General features: G+C 48.0%; 1 protein-coding gene across 1 annotated transcript in view; it reads left to right on the top strand.

Annotated features, from left to right (window-relative positions):
• The window catches only part of LOC144100168 (GTP-binding protein Di-Ras2), a 141,625-nt gene extending 121,382 nt beyond the window's left edge, over nucleotides 1-20,243 (top strand). Inside the window, exons 3-6 of the mRNA XM_077633191.1 lie at nucleotides 12,687-12,915; nucleotides 14,857-15,024; nucleotides 18,685-19,017; nucleotides 19,539-20,243. Coding sequence (XP_077489317.1) covers nucleotides 12,745-12,915; nucleotides 14,857-15,024; nucleotides 18,685-19,017; nucleotides 19,539-19,688 — 822 coding nt within the window. The 5' untranslated portion in view covers nucleotides 12,687-12,744 and the 3' untranslated portion in view covers nucleotides 19,689-20,243. The remainder of the gene's footprint in view (nucleotides 1-12,686; nucleotides 12,916-14,856; nucleotides 15,025-18,684; nucleotides 19,018-19,538) is intronic.
• The last annotated feature ends 878 nt before the right edge of the window (nucleotides 20,244-21,121 follow it).

Genomic DNA, 21,121 nt, shown 5'->3' on the forward strand with positions numbered 1-21,121 from the left:
TGACCTTTGCTCTGTTCACTGTTGGCACCTCAATAAACCGCAGCACTGTGTTTTGTTTTCGCTTTACATTCTTTTGCACCGAGACTCCCTGCCACATTTTCCAGTTCAAATAAACCACCTTCTTCTCTCCTTCTTTGTTCCCTACTCTTACTCGTGGATATGAGACTTCCTTCACTGCCTAACGCTGTTCTGTTGTAGAGCTCTCGCTTCCGATGGGCGACAGCCTTCGCCTCCAGCCGTCCCGCTGCCGTTCTGTCCATTATTCATGCATGTCCTTTCCTCCTCCCTTTCCATAGATGATTCCTCCTCCCCTGTGGATTCCTGCCCAGGCGTTTAAAACTTAAATCCCCGACAGTGCCCCCCCCCCCCCCCCCCCACCCCCGGACCCAGTGACTCTGCATGTGCTGCTATAAACGAATTCCAAGTCCGAATTGGGCGGACAGCGGCGCCTACCACAGAAAAAAAAGAAGCAGGCGGATCAATACGGAGCTAATAAACAAACTCCGGACACGCTAATCTGGACAACGCAGGCGCGCCGACGCGCACTGCTGTTCTCATTTTTTCTTACGCCCCGCGATGCACTTGTGATGGCCGGAGAACGTGCGGAGATCCACTGAGTGTGTGTGTGTGTGGGGGGGGGGGGGCTGTTGCGGGATGCCGCCCAGGCAAACGGCCATGCATCACGGGAGGAGAAAGCAAGGAGATGAAAGAAAAGCAGCTGTAGAGAACGCCGGTAGAGACGCCGGCCGAGACTGAGCAACTCATGCAGAGAGAAGAGGAGGCGGGGATTGCTTTTTCGCTTTATTCACGCACTGGTGGAAAAGAGGGTTCGCTGTCGTTCGACCAGAACAACAGATACACAGGAGCATAGATTTGTTTGGAAAAAGTGCACAAGATGGACAGCTTCGAATATTCTGAAAAGACATGCCAACTGACCCATTTGAAAAGTGTGCAGGAAACAGAGATGAAGGGAGCAGATTTGTGAGGGAGGTTGCGTACAAAGCTTTGCATGTGGTCATCGCTCCTCTGTAGCCGCATATGCCGAGAATAAAAGTGAGAGCGAATGTCAATCAGTTCTGTGTTGTTAAATATTGAACTCATTTTCCTTATAGAGGATTGTTTACTAATGGAATGGCGAATAGAGGCCAGTCGAATAGCACATCTCGGATTCTCGGTAAAGACAGGACTTGAACATTGAAGTTTCCAACGAGAAAGTTTTGAGTGCGGCTTAAGTGGGCGCTATACTTGTGAAGAGTTTTATGGGCTGTTGTAAACAGTAAATACTATATGAGTTACGTCGTGAACAGCCAATGTAATGGTGCATAATAAGAAAATGCCAGTTCCCAGGCCAAGGTTGCCCTTAATGAACCTGTGGATCGACGTCTACAAGACGGTGCTCTTTGAGTCTGGGGCAGCGAGGAATTTTTCGAGATGCTTATTGGTTTGTGCAGGGGAGCAGCTTTTTCATACTGAAGTTGGGCTGAATTAGAAATAAAGAATGCTGAGGAATACTATTCACAACAGCGAATGAGAAGAAAAAATACAAAAGCAGAGTATTTAGTGCGCTTCTGACCACCGGTTAAGAAGAACGCAGCGAGCTATCGAAAGAAAAATTATAGGTGTAACGTTAAGAAACCGGAAGCGGGCAGAGTAGGCGAGGGAACAAACGCTGGTTAATGACATCCTAGTCGAATTTAGGAGGAAGGAATGGGCTTGGGCAGGGCATGTAATGCGAAGGCAAGGTAACCGCTGGTCATTAAGGATAACGGAGTGGATGTCAAGGGAAGGGAAGCGTAGCAGGAGGCGGCAGAAGGTTAGGTGGGCGCATGAGATTAAGAAGTTTGCGGGGATACAGTGGCCTCAGCAGCTGGCAAAGGACAGGGTCAATTGCAGCGACATGGGAAAGGCTTTAGCCCTGCATTAGGTGCAGTCAGGCTGATGATGATGACGACGATGATGATGATGATGATGATGATGACGATGATGATGCCTCAGGGAGAGGATTCCAAACGGAAGGCAAGCGGGGCTGGCGTGGGTAGCACAGAGTCATGTGGGCGGGTGAGTTTCGGACGTTTGGGGGACAAGGTGATCGTAGCTGTTCTAGGGCAGCGTTGACTGCAGGGATATAGGAGAGGCGGCCTGTGGCGGCCAAGATGATTACGACAGGAGACTGAGTAAAGGCAAACTTTTCACCTCCTCTCCGACCCAAGAGAGGGGGTGATGATCGCGTTATCCCGAGCAAAGGATCACTGCGTTATATGGCTGCGACGGAGTGCGACCACCATGTTCTTGCGCCACCATGGTGTCCTGTATAGGGGTGCGACACAACTGACGTCACATGAATAGGATCTATAGGCCGTGCACTTTGACCGGGGTGCCCGAAGTAGCGCAGTCTACGCATTGCACGTAATAATTTGCCGACCTAAACGAAATGGGGAGTGAGGGGTGGGGTTAGGGGCAAGTTTTGCCCTGAATAGCGCCGATGTTATTGCAGCTTGGTGATATTGTGGTGTTGTTGCAGAAAGCAAAATAACCTCCAAAACCTTCTGCGCTTCTAGAAGGTCCCAGCGCAAAACTGCATTAACGACGAAGAATTGCGCGGATATCAGTAGAGGCTAGAATGCACTAGCCTCGAGAAAGCCACTGTAGTCGGTCTTTTTCATCATGATATATGCAATATGAAACACAGCTCTTCGGATAAACTGAAGCGGTAAGGCAGACGACACATACCAACTAACGCTTCACAAGAAACGCTACCCAACAATTATAACCGCTTTCGAAACCTTCCATTATTACTGTTGCTGTACTGTGCGGCTATGACCAACGTCATCACGGAGTTGGTTGAGGTCTGCGGTAAAGTTGAGAGACTGCTAGTTGCCACGCGGCCGGCAGTACTCTGTCTTTTTGGGGAGCGTGTGAAGAACACAGGTCCAACTGCTGAAAGACGGCCGACCTCAGCACGTGCTCAAATCCGAAACGAGCGATCTTGACCTCTTTCGGGGGAAGCCAACATTTTCGGAAAAGGACAGGCTTGTTGGCGGCGGCCAGATGATGACGCACGTCATGCTGAACAGGTGAAGTTCAGTAAGGAGGGGTTGTGAGAGAGAGATACTTCGCAGTGAAGGGCCGAACGGAGGATCGGAAACTGACAGCATGAAATCATGCGCATGATTCGCCAGTTGCGCAACGCAAGCCTACTGACAGCGCTCACAGCGCACCAACCTTAAGGTATTGATGGAAATACGTGCAGTGCCGGACAACTATTTTATTCAAAACGACTCGTGTAAAAAGCTAATCTTAACTATACGCTTCCTTGAAGTGTAAAAGATAAAACTGGAGTGTGTAGGGGTGCCAGCGGCCTTGTCAAGCTGTCCTATGTGGCAGATTTTACTGCCGGCCTCCCGTGTCATATCATGAGGCGCAAATAGAGGATTCTTCTTCTTTTTCTTCTTATTTTTCTTCTTTTTCTTCTTCTTCTTTTACTTCTTATTTCTCTTCTTCTTTCTCTTCTTCTTCTTTATCGTCTTCCTTTTCTTCTCCTTTTTCTTCTTCTTCTTTTTCTTCTTCTTTCTCTTCTTCTTCTTTTTCTTCTTTTTCTTCTTCTTCTTTTTCTTCTCTTTCTTCTTTTTCTTCTTCTTCTTCTTCTTCTTCTTCTTCTTCTTCTTCTTCTTCTTCTTCTTCTTCTTCTTCTTCTTCTTCTTCTTCTTCTTCTTCTTCTTCTTCTTCTTCTTCTTCTTCTTCTTCTTCTTCTTCTTCTTCTTCTTCTTCTTCCTTTTCCGAAAAATAAAGATTGATTGATTATTATGATTATTATTATTATTATTATTATTATTATTATTATTATTATTATTATTATTATTTATTCTCCGCATTAATGTTCTTTCGCAGTGTACAAGCAGGAAAGAGAAGCACTCTTAATAACTATTTGTCCGCGCTTGGAGAATTTATTCTTTTACTTTTTTTGCTTTCACTCCACAAACGGGGTCCATCGAAAACCCTTGAGCACGTAAGGTCAAATGCATCTCAGCCTTTAAACCACGCTCAAGTTCCGGGCTCTCGCCAGACTAAATCCGCTTCGTGCGCGGGCAACGCTATTTTCAGAGATGACACCGACATTGCCTAGCAGCCGAGTCTATTCGTGATGCCGCCGATCGAAAATCAGCCTAGCGCGGTTTCGACAACACCACGAAGAGTCAGACTCCGCTCGATGTAGCCGGCTGCCTGCGCACGGAACACACAGGGAAGGCTCCCGAGAGTCGACCACAATCGACGCCTCGCAGCCAATTCTCGCCCTACTCGCAAAAAAGGAAATAGGCCGAGATATCGAACAACCATCTCCCCCTCGCATCATACCGCCGTCCTCTTTCCCCAACTCGCCGAACGTATAGATTCGCGCGCTCGGCCGATTTTTCGAACCGTCCAGTGAAAATGCCTCCGTGGGGAAAAGAAATGCACCGCGTTTTCGCAATTTTAACCGTCTGCGCAGCACTTTGCGGCGCTTATCGCCTGAATTTCACTGTAAGCGTTGTGCTGCGGTGTGCCGGCCGCAATTTGTTTCCCTGCTTGAAGAGCACTGGACAACGAAGCAAAGAAAAAGAGAAACTGACAAGACTGTTACTATATGTCGAGTAACGCGACTGTTTTTCACCGTTAACCGGCACGGGAGACGAGAGTTATTTATTCTTCTTTCTTTTTTTCTTCGCGTTGCAATAGCGCGGTAAAGTGACGCCATGCATGACGTCACTGCGTGCTGACCATTCAGCGTGGTTCACTGCGGTGCGCACGGCAGAGAGAAAAGAACCCCAACAGCAGGCACCGTCGCAGGCTTTCAATTTTACTCGAACCAAATAATAATAATAATAATAATAATTGGTTTTTGGGGGAAAGGAAATGGCGCAGTATCTGTCTCATATATCGTTGGACACCTGAACCGCGCCGTAAGGGAAGGGATAAAGGAGGGAGTGAAAGAAGAAAGGAAGAGAGAGGTGCCGTAGTGGAGGGCTCCGGAATGATTTCGACCACCTGGGGATCTTTAACGTGCACTGACATCGCACAGCACACGGGCGCCTTAGCGTTTTTCCTCCATAAAAACGCAGCCGCCGCGGTCGGGTTCGGCCATACCATGCTGAATACGCCGGTTTTCGTCCGATCGAACCAAAGCTGATTTATTTCTTCCTCATGCACAGCTGCTCTCGTTCAAGATATGGATAAAGAAGCCCACAACTTCTTCTTGCTATTTTCTAGCAGTATAATTTATAATACCGACAAAAGATGGATACTACGCTTAAGAAGTCATCCATGAACAATATAATAGCAGTGGTGGCTTAATGGCCGCGACATTGGGCTGGTGATCCCAAGGCTCGAATCTCGGCTGCCGCGGCCAAATAAAAAAAAATTGAGTCGGCTGAGTTCTTGCTTGCCACGAACAATTCAGCGAAAAGCTGTTCCCGTGGTGCCGTTCCGGTTGCTGTTCAGTGCGTGCTGGGCAACATTATTTTAGTTTTTTTTTTCTTCTGCCCAAACAAATTTATGCTGTGTGAGGCCTGCATAGCTAACACGGCTTCCAGGAGCCTACCGACACCCACTGCCTTCTTCACATGGGAGTAATTCGGAGAGGAGTGACAAATGACGGTGACCCCGGCTATATTAAGTGCATTATGTTTACACGACGATTGAGAGTCCTTATTACGACGGCGGAGTGCGGCTGCAATAATAAATAACTACCACTAGATCTAGCACAGCGTTGACCTGGTAACCGCGCTGTTTTGGTGAATAGGTGACGAGGCGCACTTTGCGCAATCAGCCGTCGTTTACAAAAATTTCTTTAGACAGTCTACAGACTGCCCATAGACTTCTGTCTATAAAGTCTATAGACTCTCTACAGGCAAACCCTAGAGAACAGTCAATGGTCAATACAAATTCTGCAGACAGTCTAAAGACAATACATAGATTTATGGCCATACACTTTTCGTAGACTTTTGTCTATAGACAGTCTATAGACTGTGAGTAGACAAAAAGAAATATTTATCGGAAGGCGCCAGACTCTATAAGAAGTCTAAAGACAGTCTATAGACAATTTTTGTAAGGGGTTCTTGTGTGTCTCTCCAAATCTTCCTAGGTATGTCCTGTCCGGCAGCGGCGAGTCGACCGCATGTGAGCCAGGAACAGCCGTAGAGTAACGCGCGGTATTTCCTTCTCAGGACACGAGAGGAAATGGAGAAGGCTCATAAAAGAAGGTACGAACTTATGCGAGCCTCCCGCGAGGAGAGTATGGAAAACGAGGTGAGGGAAGGGAGAGGGGGAGGGAGAGAGAGAGACAGAGAGAGACGCTCGAAATGCAGAGACACGGAGACAGGCCGTCCTGGGCGACTCTACGCCCGCGGTTAATTTATCACGAAAGACTGTGTCGGGTTCTCGGTTACTGGGACGTTTGTCCCTTTTCTTTCATACTTTACAGTTCCGCACGTAGGAAATGTGTAACGGCCGGGCTAGCGCTTCTGCGACGGGAACGAACTTCCGGCGTGGGCGAGCTCCCTAAAACAGCTTTTCGCTGCTTCGACCACCTGGGGATCTTTAACGTGCACTGACATTGCTGTGCGATGTCAGTGCACGTTAAAGATCCCCAGGTTGTCGAAATTATTCCGGAGCCCTCCACTACGGCACCTGTCTCTTCCTTTCTTCTTTCACTCCCTCCTTTGTCCCTTCCCTTACGGCGCAGTTCAGGTGTCCAACGATATATGAGACAGACACTGCGCCATTTCCTTTCCCCGAAAACCAATTATTATTATTATTATTATTATTATTATTATTATTATTATTATTATTATTATTATTATTATTATTATTATTATGCAAAAAGTGCCCTGCTTCTCGTGGTGGATAGTAGACGTAAACATGAAATGCTTTGCAGCTCTGGCATAGAATATTAGGAAGACTGAACATCTCTGCCTGGAAACGAGGCTCGTTCTTGGAATGTGCGGCAAACATCATCTAGCAATGGCGAGATAAACTTCCGCATATCAGGCGTGCCGCCCATACAAAAAGCGGGTCCCCGAAGCAGTTGTCAGGCCTATTGCTTTAGGACATCCTAGGTATAGCGCACTCTGTCGGCATTTTTTTTCACAAGCTGGCTTGGCCATCAAAGAGAGGGGGCTGTGCGAAACACATCGCGGCCGTCAAACGATAATTTCAAAAAAGAAAGAAACCAAAATGGCTTCTTAATGGCTTTGTTCGCCTGGGACTTTTATATTTGAGGGATTTATGAAGTGCTCTTTACACGCCATTCCACGGCGCTGAGGGGGATTTTAATTTTGATTTTTTGGTTTTGCTTCGGATTGTGTGAAAATGAAAACTTCTGCTGAGGTCGCGCTTAAACCGGTAAGGTAGCGCCTGCAAGATTTTGCACGCGTGTAAGCATACCAAGAAAGCACACCGAAGTTTGGTTCGCCCCTGAGGTCAAAACAAAAACACTGGCCTTACGAAAAAAACTATTTTTTAATCAGGCAAGAAGAAAGCAACATCTGAAATATCTATCCCAACCCGAAACATACATAAGAAGATTCTCACAAAACACGTTGCTTTCTTGTTTCTTGCTTTCTTCTGGTCCTAAATGGTGGCTCTTTACTTTCTGGCGCCCCCACTCAGGACGCCACAACGGCAAAAGGAGAACGATGCCATCCCGAGTTTCTTTCTTGGTGCACGTCCAGGAACCCACAAAGAAAACATTCGACGCGCGACAAGAAGAGAGTATTGTAAGTTCCTCAGTTCATGTTACATTTTGTCTTTTGTTTTCATCATGGAATGAGAAAACATAGGAAGGAAAATTGCACGGACAGCTCAGGTTCAAGTCGATTTCCAAACTGTACGGTTAGAATGCGCCGTTTGGAGCGGACAGAAGTAGAACGACCGGGGCAACCAAAGAGCTCTCTTCGAATTCCGTTCTCCACGATCAAGAACACGGTATACGTCGCAGCTGAAGAGCCTCTTCGACGAATGTCGCCCATTTATGTCGGGGAGGTCCTTGATGCGGCCCAGTGCACTTTGTAGCGACGTTGTTCTCTCAGCGGCGGCTGTTCGGAAAGCGCCTTATTGTAAACGCGTGCCTCGCCTGCCGACGCGGCGATGTCGCCCGGGCAGCGGCAGGGGGCCGATGGTTCGCCCCTCCTCTGGCAGGCGACGCCAGATGGCGCAATTTCCTCCGGAAAATGAACAGCCATGGGTCCGGTTACTAATGAGTCCGAAGATAGCCGCTCACGCCGCCTCCTCATCCTCTTCCTCCGTAAATACGCAGCCACCACGCGCTGCGGCCGCTAGAGGGCGGGAACTGTGGAACATGTGCTGTGTGCGGTAAATCTGTAGGAAGAGTAGAGCACCTCCCACCAAAATGTGATGGTATCTATCCCGATGTCGATGCAAGCACAGTCACTCTTCCTGAGACCCTACGGTTTAGATATAACAATAGACATGTAAATAAATATGCAGAGAAAATGAGCAAAAAGCGATTGGAAGATTGGTGGCTCAGAAGCTGAGAGGTGACATGAGGTTAAAAGTGTAGGAAGGCGTATTTAAAGAAAATGGCGAACTTTAACTTGCAACAAAGTTTAACAAAAATAAAGGAAAAAAAAGCTGAGCATGGTGGCAACCACCATCACCCCATTTCAGAGGGGATGATCCATCCATCCATCCATCCATCCATCCATCCATCCATCCATCCATCCATCCATCCATCCATCCATCCATCCATCCATCCATCCATCCATCCATCCATCCATCCATCCATCCATCCATCCATCCATCCATCCATCCATCCATCCATCCATCCATCCATCCATCCATCCATCCATCCATCCATCCATCCATCCATCCATCCATCCATCCATCCATCCATCCATCCATCCATCCATCCATCCATCCATCCATCCATCCATCCATCCATCCATCCATCCATCCATCCATCCATCCATCCATCCATCCATCCATCCATCCATCCATCCATCCATCCATCCATCCATCCATCCATCCATCCATCCATCCATCCATCCATCCATCCATCCATCCATCCATCCATCCATCCATCCATCCATCCATCCATCCATCCATCCATCCATCCATCCATCCATCCATCCATCCATCCATCCATCCATCCATCCATCCATCCATCCATCCATCCATCCATCCATCCATCCATCCATCCATCCATCCATCCATCCATCCATCCATCCATCCATCCATCCATCCATCCATCCATCCATCCATCCATCCATCCATCCATCCATCCATCCATCCATCCATCCATCCATCCATCCATCCATCCATCCATCCATCCATCCATCCATCCATCCATCCATCCATCCATCCATCCATCCATCCATCCATCCATCCATCCATCCATCCATCCATCCATCCATCCATCCATCCATCCATCCATCCATCCATCCATCCATCCATCCATCCATCCATCCATCCATCCATCCATCCATCCATCCATCCATCCATCCATCCATCCATCCATCCATCCATCCATCCATCCATCCATCCATCCATCCATCCATCCATCCATCCATCCATCCATCCATCCATCCATCCATCCATCCATCCATCGAACGAAACCGATAGCTGGTTGCGCTGGTTTTCAGAGTGGAAAGAAAAATTATTTTTACGGCAAGAAGAATGAAAAAAGGATAAAGATGACAGGATTTGAACTGCGTTAAATCGAGAAGCAATGCGCAAGAAATCTGTTTTGCCTGGCAGGCTCATGGTTTTGCGCCGTATTTAGCTTGTGTTTAGTTTAACACGAGGCATGATCGGCTGCGACAATAGTATAGCGTCCTCGTGCAGCGGCGATAGGAAACAGCACTCGTGCTGAGGCCAGTGAAGCTATCTGTTCGCGCCACCGCGTGGTCGAAGCCTAGGCGCGGCAATATTTATTTTATTTCTCAAGGTTGTCCAAAGTCACACTCAAGGTCAAGTTGCGCACAAGAGGTTGGAACCGTGTTAAGAAGCGCTTTCGCACCAAACCTAAGGAGGTCAACGTGATATGAAGAGCGTATGGTGAAGGCGGAGGAATGCGCAAACCGGAAGGTGGTTACCACAGAAGGAGGAGTAAGAAGGTCACCGTGTAATGAGAGTATGGAGAGAGCAGAGGAGTGCGCAACCACAATGTGGTTGCCACGGGAACCATCCGTAGGGTTGTTACTCTGGAAAGAGGCGGATATGGCGAGAACAAAGATTGCGCATGCGCACGGTGGTTGCCAGGGGAAGAATCCGGATGGTGGTTACTGTAGAAGGTGGGAAGAGAATGGAGAGAGCGGAGGAATATGACACGCTAAGTCTAAGGTAGCGTTGCAAAAGGCGCCACCCGAGGACCGACTCAGCAGTGGCGGCGCCGCGCGCCGGCAACGACAGTCTGGAGAGGAGTCGTATTCGAAGGACGAGTATGCTGTATACTAAAATGTGTTGTCCGTGATCATACGGATATGCCTCAGTATCGCACGAAATGAAAATACCTAAACAGCGGCTTACAAATCTCGGGTTACACGGTGGTAACCGTCCTGAGAGCTTTTTCTTCTGATGTGGCTCGAGAGTGGTATCAAAAGCCATGGAACAGCCATATTTAAACCTACCGCTCATGGGGGCTGGCCGCTTCAGAATGATGGGACAAAGCTTTAGACACAGTCATAGTAGTACTGATCACTACAAACGAGGAAGAGAAAGAAGACTCAGCCCATTCTTATCTTTGTAAGAATAAGGAAGTCGCCGCAGATAATAAAGGTTGTGCGTGTTCTAAAATGGGACAGAAAGAAATAAAGCTCGAACTGGTCAGGATAAGCAAACATAGTGGTCATAAACTCGGGTTTGTTTGGGGCGAGGAAATCAATACAAAAGCCGTAGTCGCATTGTATTCTCGCCAGCGCCTAGGAAACCTCGGCAGTACTATGGGTTCTTATTAAAGACCTGCATGAAGCCGACATAAGGTGATTAATTCTATGTGTCGGCTTGAGATATGTCAGTCGTGCTCTTGTGAACGCTAGTGAATAAGGGTGAATGAACGTCAGGTCAGAATGCGTCGAGCCGCGTGGACGCCGTAGGATGAATCGGCATGTCTCGATCGGCAAGGCGCATGCTCTCTCTGGTTGGGCCGGCGGTATGCAGAACTCCAGCACGCAACGGCAATCCGAGATATCTCCGTCTGTGCGCCATGTTTTCTCGACGCCAGATGTTGCTGCAATCTTTATCCACTCAGTCTTGGCTTCGCCTACAAAGCGATGAAAGTGAACAATTTAGAAGCGGCCCTTGCGTCACCCTTTTTTGAATCATGAAGTGAGGGCTCCATCATGGCAGTTTTCCACCAACCAGGAAACCGTGAGCGACTAGAGTCTAGGTTGCTATAGCAAGTAAGAGGCGGCAGGCACTATTTGGGAAAACCTTTCCCTCCTTGGTCAGCCAAGCAGCTATACTTGCTGCAACTACCGTTACCATGACCTCGCCATTGTTGTGGGAAAGAATCCCATTGCCTCTTTGCGATAAAAGTCCGTGACTTCTAGCGTGCTTGCTGCTCGGACAGTTGAGGCCTTTGCTAAGTTTCCTTCCTGTATGGCCTGTAATATTATACGTTGTTGTCAAGGGTCTCTTGCGCATCAATCGCACTGAGGCCGACTAAGATGAGCCGAGACTTCTGTTCAAGCGGTTAGTGGAGTTTTTTTAAGAACACGGCGCTGCGGCACTGGTCAAGTATAGGAGTTCTTCGCTGCGACACACAACAGCTGCGACACTCCACCAATTAGCTCGTTTCAATACTTGCCTACTTTTTTTTTTGCAGTACACCTGACCTCTCAGTTCAACCTGTATAACCCTCATTGTTTAGACTCAGCCCCGCGCGTATTCGTACAAGGACTGCCGGTAACAGTTCGAAGGGCAGAGTGTATTGCTCATGACAGAAAACAGCCCAATATACAAATTTGCCGAGCTCTACGAACAACGACATGGCTATTGCTGTTTCATTTTTTTTTCACTTTCTGTTCGTATTACGTCGTTTTAGCTGGCGCCTTTGGCTACAAACCTGAAATCAGTCCTTTATTAGTGGGCTGTGTTTCTTGCGTATATTGCGCCACACCCGTCTAAAAAGGCCTGCTGGGCTTGCAGTGATTATGAAAACTAAATAACACAAACAGCTTCAATTTGCCCTGAACTCTTCCATTTTTCAAGAACTACAGAACAAACAACGAATGGCAAACATAATTAAGGTGGAATTCCGTACATGGTCGGCTAAACGAATTAGAGAACACCTGAAGAGGCAAATCATTACGAAAGCTTAATTTTTTTCGTAGACTTACCGTGGAGAACAAAAAATCTGAGGTACATCGCAAAAAAATCACTGAAAGAAATTTAGGTCGTCAGTGTTCGAGTCTTGGCCAATTCTCCATTGGACTCTCAAGTGGAATTAAATGTTAGACACAGTGTCCCTACGTATCGTTTACATCCAGACTAACGCTATTGCCAGCGTGAATACAGACGCTTGAGGTACAAGAGAACAATCTCAAGGTACGCTCATAAATCTAACCAGTATCGATTTAGATAGGCTGTCCGCCGCTGCTGGCATTGTATACAGCTGGCGCATCCAGCTCCAATACAAACGCGATCAATACTGGAGGGCTATTTTCGAATGCATGTCCTCCCTGTTTGCGCAGGTGAACCGCAGCGGGCGGGCCGAGCGGCAGCGTCTGCCGCCAGGGGGCGGAGCTGGCGATGACCGAGGATAGCGAGTACCGCATCCGGTTGGTGACGCTGGGCGGAGGGGGCGTGGGCAAGAGCTCCATCGTCAAGCGCTTCCTGTTCAACACGTACTCGGACAAATACAAGCCAACGGTCGAGGACCTCTTCTGCAAGGAGTTCGACCTGGAGTCCATGACGCTCAAGGTGCATGGCCCCCCTCGGCACCACTCGCATGTTCTGCTCATAGGGGGTCGCAAGTCACTTGTCATCATTATAGAAATGTCACTGAAGAGAGTAATTACTACTCATTAGCATCCGCTTGAGTGTAACCACTCGCCTGGTGAGCTTTAGGGCTTCCCGCAACTCACTAGAACCACGCCGTTCTCGCATTCAGTTGTTGATCTATTGAGCCTCACCGTGCTGGTTAGCAGTCTTGGGACAGCGATCACGCTGGGACAATGGTCCCAGCGTGGTTCAAGTGCCGGATGAGCACGAACTTATGTTGTTGTGTTTGGGTTGATTTTAATGGCACATAGTCAGCTAGACCATCATGCGCCAAGCACAGGGTATAAAAATGTTTTCTGCAGAATTTTATGCAAACGTGAGAAGTTATCAGTGGTGCAGATAGCCTAAAATGTTAGTTTTACTACCTAGTGATGCCAGATAAAAGGCAGTTTAAAAATGGACACTAGTAAAAGCTAAGAATACGAACTTTTCGTAGACTCAAAGCGCTGTATAGATTTTCTTTGTAGTCGTAGCTCCACTCAGATGGGTGTTCTTGATTCATTTTGAGGAATGAAAAATTTGCATTTAAAGAGTCAATATATAAGTAAACATGAGTAGGGGATGATGTTCTAGGTCTCCTGAACGAAGATAGCGGAAATCATTAAACATGTTCAGACAGACTCTTGGGCTATACATCTAGATATAAAAGTGGACATGGTGAGCCTTCCTGATCGTCAGCGCTGCCGAGACAGTGAAAGGGACATTTACACATCAGCAGTAGATACGAGCAAGATATGAATAAAGTTACTGGTGGCGTGAAACAGGAAACATCGTTGTAGGCTAAGGTGTTAGAAATTGGGTTCGTTCCCGAAATGGCGCAGCGGGGTTTGAGGAGCCTCCTTCAAGCGCACATCCCTGAGGAAGCCGGGTGCGAGGCTAAAGGACACTTGTACCCATTTTTTGCCGGTTGGTATCCGGCGTATGGTTGCGGACGCAGCGATGGTATTAGCCTCACTATTTGTGTAATAACACCCCTTGCAAGTGAGTCTGACTTGGGTTACCTTATTTGCAAAGGTGGAATAGCATAAGAGGCCGTGTTTATCTTGTTTTTGTAGGGCACGTGTATGGCACTCTGCCGTTCGAACGAGCTGTTCATAACTAAATGAATATGAGAAAACTGCTTTTTCTTCGTCTTTACACCATGCGTATACGCGGTACGACTAACAGATCGAGCAAATACTCGCGGCGCAAGGCCTCTTAATCCAAATGCCAAAGATTGAAGGGACTAAAACATAACATAAATGCAATGCTGTCCTGATGAACATTTCTACTATCAAGCAAGCGCCAGGTAATGCACTGAATTAAACTCAACGCGCACTTAATCGAGCAACAGAGCTAATTCGGAATAGTTGCGTGAAGCCACTCACATCAGTTGGACACTTTGCGGTCAATAACGTTCCAGCAGCTCAGCAGTGCAAATTGGAATGCGTCTGACTGGCTTAGCGACTCGTTCTACAGGAGATAAATGGTTGGAGTGGAGGGTGTAATGTGGGGGAGGGGCTGTACTGCAGCTAAGCTCAGCTATAGGACTGCCTTGGCTTTAAGCCTTATCGTAACACAGACCTGCATATAGAAGTCCACTCCGACTGCATGCATTATTGCGACTTGCTCCGATCTTGGGTTCGGAACCCACCGCTAGCGCCTGGTGTTTGCCATCTACTTCCTTTCGCTTCGTCGCAAGCTGCGACAGAAAAAAAAGCAAACGAAAGTTTCGTTTCGTTTTCAGCTGTATCTCGTCATATCTAACGATTGCTGCCTCTTTTGCCTTGCTGACTGGCAGCTTGCAAGATGTATAGCTCCGGGAATTCGGAACAGAGCGCATTCAAATCTTATTTTTGTTGTTGTTGACCGCATTGGCAGGTGGATATCCTGGACACAGCGGGCGACCATCAGTTCCCTGCCATGAGGCGGCTGTCCATCGCAAACGGGCACGCCTTCCTGCTCGTGTACAGCGTCGACTCACTCGCCTCCTTCGAGCTGGTCAAGCAGTGCTTCCAGGAGGTCAGAGAGCACAAGCCAGACTTCCAGGTACACGCACACACATCGCGTACCCAGCATGCACTTACGTGAGCTAACATATAAAGCAGCGTGGTAAATACAAGGGGGGGGGGGGGGGTACTGCGCACAAAAAGACAAGGACAAGAAGATAACACAACAGGCGCAGACTCGCGACCAACTTTATTGACAGCACGACACTCCTTTAATAGTTTCAAACTGTCACAGCACACACATGTGGAAACCAAAAACTTGTCTTCATTCTGATACAGTTTGAAAGAAGGGTCCCTTACGCAATCTTTATCCTTCTGTTTGATACAAAATGCCTCCGCCAACTCACGCGCCACCTGGTCACGGCTCCTCCTCAAAACTTTTGTATCTGTCAGCAAAGGCAGGCAAGGGTTATTGCGCGTAGCATCCGGGCATGCGCCACAATGCAGGGGTAAATTCGACCCTGCCCCTGATTTCATGGAACGCTGGTGTTCTCTTAAGCGCTCATTCAGACATCGGCCTGTCTGACCGATGTATACCCTGCCACAGGTGAGGGGAAACTGGTATACGACACCCGTCTGGCACCTGACAAAACGAGTGGCATGACGCTTCTCGCAGTCCGCTTTCCTCTTCCCTCCGGACATGACCTGAGGGCACAATGAGGCCAACTTGCATGGGGCGGTAAAAACTACCGGCACGAAAACTACCGGCACCTGGCGAAACGCTACGGCGTGCCGGTAGTTTTACCATGTATTTTACCATGTAGTTTTACCATGTACCATGTAGTTTTACCGGTAGTTTTACCCCTTGTATTTACCATGATTGACCGACTAGCCCAACAACGTACGCTCTTAAATATAAAGCAGCGCAGGGCCGGAAAAGCATGACCGTTCCATTTCCGTCCCATTCCTTTTCGCCCTTCGTCATTAAATTAGGTTATTTTTTTAAGCTATGTTTATTGCCTCAGGGCATAAAAACTATGAAGTGAGAGATGAGTAAGATGCTTAAATAAATCTAAAAAGTTGAGCTGATCTGATGAAATCAAGAAGTGAACGATGATATGGACCTTGTGTCCATGCAATATATAAATCCGGATTGTCCGGCGAGAGTTCCACTGACGCCAGGTGCCGAATTCTCGTCGGCTTCAGCGCCGGGCAGTCCCACAACAGGTGGTGGATATCCGCCTCACAGTCTCTGTTCTTGCAGACTGGACACCCGGGGCGGGGATATAAATCTTTGAAATGCGGCCACTTGCGTGTCACAGGTGATTTCTTGTTCCAGTACATATCAGCACTGTTTCCGGTCTGGTACCGAGGAGACAAAAAGAAAGCTCCTCTGAGGACTTCCTCTTTCATCGCATAGGGAACAAGGTCCACCGAAGAGAGAGAAACAGAAGGACGGAATGGCAAGGAGGTTTACCAGGCGATGCCTAGAAGGCTACTCTACACGCGGGTAGGGGAACAAAGGGGAAAGAAAGGAAAAAAAGAACAGCAACCAAAGATTCTGCCTTGGCCTACGACCTTATTGCCACAGTTTCCTTCACCCCAGCAAATTAGACGTAGTGAGATGTTTAAACCAGTACTTTTCACCATGGAGAGAAGAGCTATCGTGAAGAACGGAAAACAAATTCGCTCCACATGGCTTAAAATCTCTACCACTAGGCTCATATCGAAACACATACAGGCTTATTTTGTGGCCTGTATAATTTTTTGGTCGCCCAATGACGCTGTCGTCTCGGCCGCGAACCAGAGAGGGAGAGTGAGGGACACACATCGTAATGAGTTTGGTCGCTTTCAAGCTTGACGTTCGGTCAACAAGGAGAAAGTTCGACGAAAGGCCGTGTGCAGACGCCGGGAGCGCTGATTCCCCAATTCCCAGCTGTCGTATTAGCCCTCATCGCGAACAACACATGCGTGTCACCTTTCTCCCCCTCTTCTGCCTCCCTCGCCCTGTCCACGGACCCCGAGATGAACTTCGCCCGACCACACTAATCTGTCCCGCTGACGCGGGGACGAACTTTTAGCACGAACTTCTCCTCCTCGTCGAAAATAGAGAGAGAGAGAGAGAGAAAAAAAATACGCGCCTATACAACACACAGAACGTAAATTCGACAGTAATTGCTGTTCCGTCTTCTCCGAGCGCAACCACTCATTGTGAAGCCGCGTCCAGAATCGAGGACGAGTCCGAGTTCAAACTTTCGTCTCGAACGATCCTGGAGCCCGCGGAGAGACAGTAAGGGGCCCAGCACTGCGCTCTCTCGGTCCTCCTCTCCATTTCCCTTCAGACGCGAAATCCCATCACTCCGAAGAGGAAGGCCCCGTGAGTTCAGGAGGATTTTCAAAGCCCGGGTGTGAAAGGCTGGGAGGAAGGGTTGGCTATAACGCAAATCAGCATATCGATTGGAGGACACTCGCCCAGTAGAAATGTATTCGCTCTATATGTCGTGCTAGTTTGTGCGAGACGCATGGCTGCTTGGCAGCCGGATGGTTCGGCGACGATTATACCAAGCGCGGCTTTGAAGCAACGACTGAGACTTCGACGGGAGGGTTTCTTTGTCAGTCAGAGCAGCTGAAGGAGTCTCGGCAGTGCCATTGTTCGAGGAATGGCTAGGTCTTCTCTGGGCAGTTTCAAGACGAGTGGAGCAGAACTGAGTGCACGAAAGGAGAGATTGAAGAAGTAGCCAAGACTAGGCGGAAAGGCCAAATGTCTGTCGAGTATACATGTTTGATTGCGACGAGCATTTCAGCTCCGATTGCGTTCTTAAACAGACACACAGTAAGGACGACGCTTCCTACTTGAGCTGCCATTAGCTGCAGTGCTAGCTATAACTAGTCACAAAGACGTCTAGACATAGAATGCTTTGCACCAGCTCTCTCTGTGTATTTGTATGAAAAATAAAATCTTCTCGCACACCAAGTAAACATGAAGGCGCTTCGGAACCCGTAGGCTTTCCTTTTAATCACAATGAGGCGCAGAAGACTAGTAGGTGATAATTGAACGGTAATTTTGTGACGTAATGAGCGTGTTTAGGTTAGTGGCATGCTTCCTGACATGCAGTTCATGGTCTCGGTTGTCGATCGGGCGGGCACTCTTTTACTTGGTCACGGACGATAATTGTTTTTTGTACTTCTATGCCTGACCGCGGGACTTTTCGTCTAATTCTTCACTACTGTCGATGTGTATATATATATATATATATATATATATATATATATATATATATATATATATATATATATATATATATATATATATATATATATATATATATATATATATATATATATATATATATATATGCCTGCAGGGTTCTTGTAGCGAAATTTGTTGCGCTGCAGTGGCAAGGGTAACAGCATTCTAAAAACTCTAATATATATTACTTACGGTGGACTACACGCCTCTCAATAATCAATATGGCTAACTAGAATACTTATAATGCCAACTATTCATTACAAGTTAACCAGCCTGCTAGTTAGGAAGTCTTAGCAGTATTGTGACGTACTAAACCGGTAACAGTGTCATGTGGAAAAGGCGCTTTTCTAACTCAAAAAGCCTATTTGCAAAATTTGTGTAATGCCTTAGGTGAGGGACCCTGTACGTGGCTTTTACCACGTGTCGATAAGTTCCTCAAATAGGAGTGTAGCATGGTGGCCAGAATGACGTCAGTGCTGTCACCCCTGTTTCGCTGGTCACGTGTTTCAGGAGGTTCCCATCGTGGTGGCCGGTAACAAGATCGACCTCCCTGCGGACCGTCGACAGGTGAGCAAGGAAGACGTTGCAGAGTGGCTCTTCTGCGACCTTCCCCGGCTGCGGGCCAAGTTCGTCGAGTGCTCGGCCAAGGAGAACCTGCACATCCGCGAGCTCTTCCGCGGGTACCTCCAGCTGGCGCGCATCCCACAGCAGGCCTCGGAGGTCTCCTCTCAACACCACCACCTGCCGCAAGGGGCCGCCTCTGGCGGCCTCCAGCGAAGGTGCAGCGCCCGTGTCACGGGCCCCAGGGCTCGGGGAATGTCTTCGTTCTCGTCGTCACTACAGGTGGGTCACCTTGACCGGGCCTTGTTTACAGACGTATTCATCGCCATCACCATCATCATCACAGTTGCGTCTATTGCACTACAAAGGCACTTCGAGATTATATTTATTTACCCCTGTCCTGTGCCAGGTCATGCCGCCCTTTATCTCAGAAAATTCCCAAATCTCGTCTCCTTAACCGATTCTTCTTCCCACCTACTGCGTTTTACAGCGATAGCTGTTGGATGTCCGACCCCGACTTTCGGGTCGCAGTCGTCCCGCGTCACTGTCGACGTAACCAGTTGGTGCGTTACCACGCTTACCATGTGGTGGTATGAAGCCACATGATGACATTCAATGGGGGTGTCGTAAGAACATGTGACACCACGCCATAGCCACGTGGTCGTGTGGGTGTATATATAGAACGGCTGTCGCGAGCGTATAGCGGAACTGCATGGACGAGCCTCAGACGCTTTTCGCTGAATTCCAGGGTTAGCCAAGTTAAGCCACTGCCAATTTTTTTTTTACTTCTGTTTGCGTTTCAGGCATCGCCCTCCTCTGCCGTCCCCGACAGGGCAGCGGAGGTACAAGCCGCAGCCAAAGCCAAGCCTCGAAGTCGCTCGCTGATTCGCCGGACGAGCAAGAAGGCGTCCAAGCTGAAAGAGCACGGCGTCGACGACTGCACCGTCTCGTGACGTGTCCCGCGAAGTCGGAGCGGGGCCACGGCCACTTCTCCCCCAAACGCCCCGGATGGACACGTCCCTGCAGGGTCTGAAGCAGGGGGAACCGGTGTACAGAGGACGCGAAGGCAGAGACCTCTACCCGCCGTGAATGGTTCTGGGCTGTTGCTGAAACAGAGGGCGCACTCAACGGGGAAGCGGGGATGGTTGATTATGAAACGGGCTACAAAGCCGAGAGCTCAACGTGTCATTATCAGTAAACTTATGCCGAAAGGCTTCAGTCTTGTTCAAGGTGCGCCGAAATAGAAAGGCCAGGCTGCTGAAGAAAACTGAACAATATTGACTTCGTAGCTGGTTTTCTAGGGACTTTAATAAAAGGCAAAGGGGAAACTGCAGGGATTTTAGACGGATGATGTGTTGGTTCTAAAACATTTCTAAGTAAAGACGCAGTAAAGACGCACTTTGAAAACAAATGGATGCTCAAAATTTGGCAGAAAGATTACTCCTTAATTGTTAAGGTATCTTTTGTTTCCTTGTAGCGTTACTGTTACGTGGGGGTACCATTCAAGATTACGTTAACACGTTTTGGCGGGCTAGTTGGTTAAGCATCTTGAATAAACAGCGCGAACAAAGACGAGCACAAAAGACAAGAAAGCGAACGACAGCGCCGTGTCGTTCGCTTTCTTGTCTTTTGTGCTCGTCTTTGTTCGCGCTGTTTATTCAAGATTACGCATATAGTTGGGGCCTTGTGGGTAGAGGCGCAGAAGAAATATTAAAAGTAGCCCGAACGAGTTTTATTTACGGAAAAAAATGGATCGAAAATATGGCGTGTACACTGTACCGCACTTCCTGACATGAATGATTCTACATTAAATTGTCTGCTGCAACACAAAATGTTTAAGGAGAACCGAGGTAAAGAAGACAGAAGTGACGAGTTGTACTCGTCACCAATGCGCATCGTGCATATCATCGCTTTATTGACGGCAGCGTGGATTTCATGTATAGTTCTAATTTTAGGCTGCGTTTTCACGGCGTAACTGCCGATCTTTGGGACAAGTGAAGAATACGGAAAATTCAGCTCTTTTAATCAAAATCGCTTGAGAGTCGTTTTACACGCGCTTAAGGATCTACGAATGGACAAGCCCAATGTTGCTGAAGGGAGTCAGTGCAGACATTGCAGATGAAGTGAAAAGCTCCTTCTAGAACATCTTATCGAGTGCCGCTTAAAGAGAGGGCGTCTAGAACAAGAATGGTGTATAAAAATGGCCATACAGGGTGTCACTGTTATATCATTTTCAGAATCAAGGTTTGCTACAGCAGAGGAAGGTTTTGCCAAGTGTTTCTGAAGGTAATGTTGCGCCGTCCTGGTTCAATGAGGTGTGCAGTCGGCGAGTTCTTTACCCGTGCGACGCCATTAAAAACTTAATAAGAACCTCAGGAACCCTGAC

This window comes from Amblyomma americanum, chromosome 8 (genome assembly GCF_052857255.1).
Source record: "Amblyomma americanum isolate KBUSLIRL-KWMA chromosome 8, ASM5285725v1, whole genome shotgun sequence".
Taxonomy (NCBI): Eukaryota; Metazoa; Arthropoda; class Arachnida; order Ixodida; family Ixodidae; genus Amblyomma; species Amblyomma americanum.